Source organism: Quercus lobata, unplaced genomic scaffold (genome assembly GCF_001633185.2).
Source record: "Quercus lobata isolate SW786 unplaced genomic scaffold, ValleyOak3.0 Primary Assembly Scq3eQI_2024, whole genome shotgun sequence".
Classification (NCBI taxonomy): domain Eukaryota; kingdom Viridiplantae; phylum Streptophyta; class Magnoliopsida; order Fagales; family Fagaceae; genus Quercus; species Quercus lobata.
The window spans coordinates 72014-78510 of NW_022154774.1; the positions used below are offsets into that span (position 1 = coordinate 72014).

The 6497-nt window shown below is 38.7% G+C and overlaps 2 protein-coding genes across 5 annotated transcripts; both read left to right on the forward strand.

The window, feature by feature from the left end:
• The first annotated feature begins 325 nt into the window (after nt 1-325).
• LOC115973325 (pentatricopeptide repeat-containing protein At2g37230-like) lies at nt 326-4176 on the forward strand. 4 transcript variants are annotated; one of them, XM_031093581.1, is made up of 2 exons: nt 326-2900; nt 4096-4176. In XM_031093581.1, exon 1 carries the CDS (start codon nt 570-572, stop codon nt 2862-2864), a length of 2295 nt encoding a protein of 764 aa, XP_030949441.1. In that variant the 5' UTR covers nt 326-569; the 3' UTR covers nt 2865-2900; nt 4096-4176. The 4 variants fall into 4 exon arrangements, with proteins under 4 accessions (XP_030949441.1, XP_030949440.1, XP_030949439.1 ...); XM_031093580.1 differs by lacking the exon at nt 4096-4176 and adding an exon at nt 3389-3473; XM_031093579.1 differs by lacking the exon at nt 4096-4176 and adding an exon at nt 3344-3431.
• On the forward strand, nt 3390-6261 carry LOC115973326 (30 kDa ribonucleoprotein, chloroplastic-like). Its single transcript, XM_031093583.1, has 4 exons — nt 3390-3485; nt 4096-4413; nt 5419-5527; nt 5956-6261. The coding sequence occupies exons 1-3, from the start codon at nt 3405-3407 to the stop codon at nt 5482-5484; spliced, it is 465 nt and encodes a 154-aa protein (XP_030949443.1). The 5' UTR covers nt 3390-3404; the 3' UTR covers nt 5485-5527; nt 5956-6261.
• Nucleotides 6262-6497: the final 236 nt, after the last annotated feature.

Consider the following 6497-nt stretch of genomic DNA (forward strand, 5'->3'; position numbering starts at 1 on the left):
AAACAGAGTTGCAAACTTGAAAGTTCTAATGATCAGGTTATGATAAGTTTGGGCTATGCCTATGTTTAGCCTCACCTTCAAATAATAAGCCCAACCCAACACTAAAACACACAGCAGAGTCCTTATTTATTTATTTTTGAGAAACAGGAGAGCCCATATTTAAAGATAAAATTTAGATACAAAACTAGTTATTGCCTATTACAAACTGCTCTAATAAGATGATATAGGTAAAAAATAGCATCTGCATTCCACATTATTACTTAATAAAATTAACCTAGTTAACTACACCCCTATTAAAAAAAAAAAAAAAAAAAAACCAAAAACCCTAAAAAAGCCTATACGTATGATGTCTCTCTCTCTGTAAACTGTAACCCAGAACCCGGCTCCCAGCTCCAACCGATCACCCATAGCCTCCTATCTCCACACCGCCGGCCAACACCAAATCCTGTACTGTCTCCACCGCCGGCCAACCCAAATCCTGTACTGTCTCCACCGCCGGCCAACCACCTCAAATCCTCCTCTGTCTCCAACACTCTCATTTCAGACTCTCACTTCTCAAAATCCTATCAATGGCTTACATGTCTGTATCTAAACCCTACCAATGGTCCCCCAGGGTTTTCCCCACCATACCCAGAACCTTAAACCCTTCCTCCACCTTCAGTCTCCTCCGCTTCTTCACTACCACCGACGACTCTGTCTCTGTCTCCTCCGTGGATCAAAACCCAAACCCAGTTCCGGGTCCTGAAGCTCCACGGCCCGAGAAACCGAACCCGGAAAATGTGGAGCCAAGGGTGACTCGGAGAACCCCACGAGGTAATTTTCGAAACCCAGAAAAGATAGAGGATGTTATATGTAGAATGATGGCGAGTCGGGCTTGGACGACCCGGTTACAGAACTCGATCCGGGCATTGGTGCCCGAGTTCGATAATTCATTGGTTTGGAATGTGTTGCATAGTGCTAAGAACTCGGAGCACGCGCTCCAGTTCTTCAGGTGGGTCGAGCGGGCCGGGTTGGTCCGCCATGACCGTGACACCCATTTGAAAATGATTGAGATTTTGGGCAGAGCTTCGAAGCTCAACCATGCTAGGTGCATACTGTTTGATATGCCGGAAAAAGGGGTTGAATGGGATGAGGAATTGTTTGTTTTGATGATTGAGAGCTATGGTAAAGCTGGGATTGTTCAGGAGTCTGTGAAGATTTTTCAGAAAATGAAGGAATTGGGTGTGGAGAGGACTGTGGAGTCGTATGATGCTTTGTTTAAGGTGATTATGAGGCGTGGGCGGTATATGATGGCGAAGAGGTACTTTAATGCCATGTTGAATGAAGGGATTGAGCCAACTCGTCATACTTACAATTTGATGATTTGGGGGTTCTTTTTGTCGTTGAGGTTGGAGACGGCAAAAAGGTTTTATGAGGATATGAAGAGTAGAGGGATTTCGCCCGATGTGGTCACTTATAATACTATGATTAATGGGTATAATCGGTTTAAGATGATGGATGAGGCAGAGAAGTTGTTTACAGAGATGAAGGGGAGGAACATATCTCCTACCGTTATAAGTTATACTACCATGGTAAAGGGGTATGTTTCAGTTGGGCGAGTTGATGATGGGTTGAGATTGTTCGATGAGATGAAGTCTTTTGGTATTAAGCCTAATGATGTTACGTACACCACCTTGTTGCCTGGGCTTTGTGATGCAGAGAAAATGCCTGAGGCTCGAAGTATATTGAAGGAGATGGTTGAGAAGCATATTGCTCCTAAGGATAATTCCATCTTTATGAAATTGTTAACTTGCCAATGCAAGTCCAGTAACTTGGATGCGGCTACAGATGTGCTAAAGGCGATGATTCGGTTGAGCATACCCACAGAGGCTGGTCATTATGGTGTCTTAATTGAGAATTTTTGTAAGGCTGAGGACTATGATCAGGCCATTAAGTTGTTGGATAAGCTTATTGAGAAGGAAATCGTCTTGAGGCCACAGAGTTCTTTGGATATGGAGCCTAGTGCTTATAACCCAATGATTCAATATCTGTGCAAACATGGGCAGACAGGGAAAGCAGAAATCTTTTTCCGGCAATTGATGAAAAAGGGTGTTCTGGATTCGGTTGCTTTTAACAATTTGCTCTGTGGTCATTCTAAAGAGGGGAATCCTGATTCTGCTTTTGAAATTCTAAAGATCATGGATAGGAGAGGGGTCTCTAGAGATGCAGATTCATACAAATTGCTTATCAAGAGCTCCTTGAACAAGGGTGAACCAGCTGATGCCAAAACAGCTTTGGATAGTATGATTGAAGCTGGGCATCTTCCGGATTCATCACTATTCAGGTCAGTCATGGAGAGCTTATTTGAAGATGGGAGGGTGCAAACTGCAAGCCGGGTGATGAAGAGTATGGTGGAGAAGGGGGTGAAGGAAAATATGGATTTGGTTGCTAAGATCTTGGAAGCCCTCCTCATGAGAGGTCATGTTGAAGAAGCCCTGGGACGCATTGATCTATTTATGCATAATGGGTGCTCACTTGATTTTGACAGTCTTTTGTCTTTTCTTTGTGAGAAAGGGAAGACAATTGCTGCTCTTAAGCTGCTAGATTTTGCTTTGGAGAGAGATTATACAATAGACTTTTCAAGTTATGACAAGGTTTTGGATGCTCTTTTGGCAGCAGGGAAGACACTCAATGCATATTCAATATTGTGTAAAATAATGGAGAAAGGAGGGGCCTCTGATTGGAGTAGTTGTGCGGATCTGATCAAGAGTCTTAATCAGGAGGGAAACACAAAGCAAGCAGATATTCTCTCTAGAATGATTAAGGGTGAAGAGAAGTCCCATGTGAGCAAAAAAGGGAAAAAACATGCTACTGTTGCTGCCTAATGTCCTGTCTCTTCACTTTTCTTCTGCTGTTTTGAGGTGAGAATTCAGGCATGAACTTTTTTTAAATGATGAGAAAAGTTTCATTCTTAGGGGAATAAGCCGTTAGAATTGAAATGTAATCTGTTAGTGGCTTTGTTTCAGTTCCGGGGTTGTAATTCCTCTTGACAATTTTCCAATTGAATTTATAATCAACTCAGTTCAATGAAGGTAGCCTTATTAGTTCTTTTGTTTGCAAACATGGATCTGATTACTGCCTATTATTGAATTTGAAATTTCACTTCTCATTATCATTTGTTTATATTAGACTTATCTCTTCTTATTGCTAGCTGAGGCTAGGCCCAAACTGTGGCTCCTTCACACTGTAGAAAATGTTGGCAAGTTTGTAATTATGTATTCTGAATGTAGCTTTGCTGTAAAATGGCAGCAGTTTTGATGATGACAATTACATAGTGATTTCATTATCCATGGTTAATTCTCAGTGACTCAACTTGTAAAAAAAATGAATACATCATTATATGTGCCAGTACTGTTTGAAGTTCAATGAGGCTAGTGCTTGTAAAGTTTGTGACCATGTCTTCGGTTGAGGAAGTTGAAGCTGCTGCTCAACAGTTCAATGGCCATGTAAGTAAATCATATTCTATTTACTTGAGTTGGTAATGAGTTCTATTTCTTTATGGTATTGTTACTACGGTTTTTAAAGTAAAAAAGACAAATTTATGGCTTTCTTATTCCATTATATACCTTTTTTTTGGGGGGTAGATCAACTCCTCTTTGTTTAATTATTTTACTGAGTTCAAGCTCAAAAACATGATTGTGGCCCCAAATTAATTATTTCTAGAGAGTTTGGTGTGATGGCAAGAGCCTCTCACCAAAAGCAATAGGTCAAATGTTTGAGTACTGGTTTCAGCCTCTCCAAACAATAATTGGGGGTAAGGTGGTCTACCAATCACCTCTCCTAGACCTCGCAAAACTGGGACCTTTGTGCACTAGGTACAATTTTTATTTTTTAGAAAGTTTAATCAGAGCTAGAAACTAGGCCAATTTTGGTTAAAGTTGAATAAAATTCAGTTTTGAAGCTTTTTGGGTGTGAGGCAGGCGTTGCAACCAGATTTTGATTGTAGTAATTGCTTAATGGACAAATTTTTAGTGTACTTATATTATGGTTTATTCTTCTTGAGCATGTGACTGATATGGTTACTGCATCTGATCATAATTTCATAACATTTGGCAGGAACTTGAGGGAAGGGAACTACGGGTGAATGCTGGACCTCCTCCACCTAGGAGGGAGGATTCCTCTTTTAGAGGTGATTCTTCTTTTAGAGGTAATAGAGGTGGGGGAAGTTTTGGTTCTGCCAATCGTGTTCATGTGGGTAACCTTGCATGGGGCGTTGATGATTTAGCACTTGAGAATTTGTTTAGCGAGCAAGGAAAGGTTAGGGAAGCAAGGGTGGTTTATGACAGGGAGAGTGGTAGATCAAGAGGTTTTGGTTTTGTAACCTACAGTTCTGCTGAAGAGGTCAACAGTGCTATTGAATACTTGAATGGTGTTGTAAGTATATTATCACTCCTCTTCCTCTCTCTCTCTCTCTCTCTGAGGATGTCATTTTGTGGGCAGATATGTTGTACATATATGTATGTGTGTTTCTTTTATTTATGAGTTGCTTGATACAACCAGAAGTCTCATAGAAATAATTAATTATCACAATGTCCAATATTGCTAATTAGCAATATCGTTTAGTTTCTTTTCTTTCTGTTTGGTCCATTGTTCAACAACATTTACCACATTACGAGTCTTAGTATATAATTAAAATTATTTGGTAGCCAGTATTTGCTTTATGATGATTTACCTGTTTGTCATCTGAATGATGGTTATGCAGGGCACTTGATTAGTTGATGTTCACTGAAATAGTAATTTTACAACCAAAATTTTTGTCAACATTTTCTGAATTTCATTCATGTTCAGTCCACGAGTGGGGTTGTAAGATTCACTAAATTCATGCTCTATGCTTGTGTGTGTGTGTATATATATATTAATTATGAATTATTTGATTGTATCTTGTTACTAACCAGATATTATCAATCTGATACATATATCCAGGCTAGGTTAATGAGAACTCTTGATATATCAATATAGATAGCCACTAATGTTGATGGGCATATAACTCTGAGGATGCAAACTAGTTTGTTTAATATGTGGTAGGCTATTTTAAAAAATGTTTCAATTGATCTGATACTAATATACGATATGTTTGTAGATAAGTGATATATTTATATAATGTGCATTCTCAGATTCTAGTGTGTCATTCATTCTGCAAAACTGAAACTCTCTTAGAGTTTGGAAGCTATTTTTGACATATCATTGAAATATTTTAAGATATGGTAGATAGTAAATATGTGTTACATGTCTGATCTCATTTCTTACTGCTGAATTGAATCACCATTCATAGACTGGATTTGATTTTGGTGACTGCAGCTATGCGATGTCACAATAACTTGTTTAAATCTTGTTTCCAAACTTATTTACATTTTGCTCTTTGAAAATTTGTTGGTGTAGGACTTGAAAGGCAGACCGCTACGAGTCAGTCAGGCAGACGCTAAGCCCCCAAGACGTCAATTTTGAGTTCTGACTCATTCGAATGTCCTTGACCATCAAAAGACATGGGGTATAACTCTTAACCTACTGTAAATTAAATTGGGTTTAGGAGTTATTTATTTCATGAAATCATTGTGTTGTAGCCCCTCTGTTCTCAATCCTGTGATTGTGTTTACTTTGATATGTATAAAAGAGAGAGAAAAAGGAAAAGGAAAAAAAAAGGCTGCTGTAGATCTTTTATTTTGTTTTTGTTCTTTCTTTAGCTGCTCAGGTTCTGAGGTACTAACCGTTTGTTTTCTAAATGGTTATGAACTTACCTGCTTACCTTGGTGCTACAATTTTGCACCCAATGGGTCTTAAATTCACAACCCACAATTCACCTTTAACTTACAAGGGGAAGAGTTGCCAATTGAGCTAGAGCTCATTTTTTTTTTTTTTTTTTTTTTTTTTTTTTTTTTTTCTTTTCAAAACTATAAAATATGCTTATCTTTGTTATAGGGACTTGAAGTTGTGCAAGCTGGAACCTACTGCTGTCCATCAAGAATGTACAGAAAATGGTCCTCGCACTACTGTAGTTTTTGGGCCTACAGATGGACGAGCTGATAAATGTGTTTTTTGAAAGATGATTATGTATGTTCTGAGTATCATAATCCTGATAAGAAACTGATATGTTGCCTATCTGTTTGACTTTTGGCTGATCCAGTACATGGGTATTTTAATTGTTTGTCTTTCCCAAATATGTTTTAGATGATTTTGTAATTGTAGGATGAATGAAAGAATTGAGTTTGATAATTTCTTGGATGAGTTTTCTAGTCTTCTAGCTCTGGTCAACCATGAAACTCTGAATCTTGTGAGAAAAAGTACCATGCTTTCTTTTCATGGTGAGCCCACTGGAAGGCCTTATTGATTTCACTGCCAGTTTCTAGGCCTCGGCCTGAAGAAATGACCTAAAGATATATATAGGGAAGAAAAGGAGTGTAGGGTTCTATTTTTGGTTTTTGGAAGCTAAGAGGAGTGGAGCTTTAATGGTAGGGTATTGG

What these genes read in the sequence shown, in the direction of transcription:
- LOC115973325 (XM_031093581.1), top strand. Translation starts at nt 570, where the DNA reads ATGGCTTACATGTCTGTATCTAAACCCTACCAATGGTCCCCCAGGGTT.
- LOC115973326 (XM_031093583.1), top strand. Translation starts at nt 3,405, where the DNA reads ATGAGGCTAGTGCTTGTAAAGTTTGTGACCATGTCTTCGGTTGAGGAA. An exon ending in CTCAACAGTTCAATGGCCAT is followed by an intron (nt 3,486 to 4,095) that starts GTAAGTAAATCA and finishes AACATTTGGCAG; the next exon opens with GAACTTGAGGGAAGGGAACT. An exon ending in TTGAATACTTGAATGGTGTT is followed by an intron (nt 4,414 to 5,418) that starts GTAAGTATATTA and finishes TTGTTGGTGTAG; the next exon opens with GACTTGAAAGGCAGACCGCT.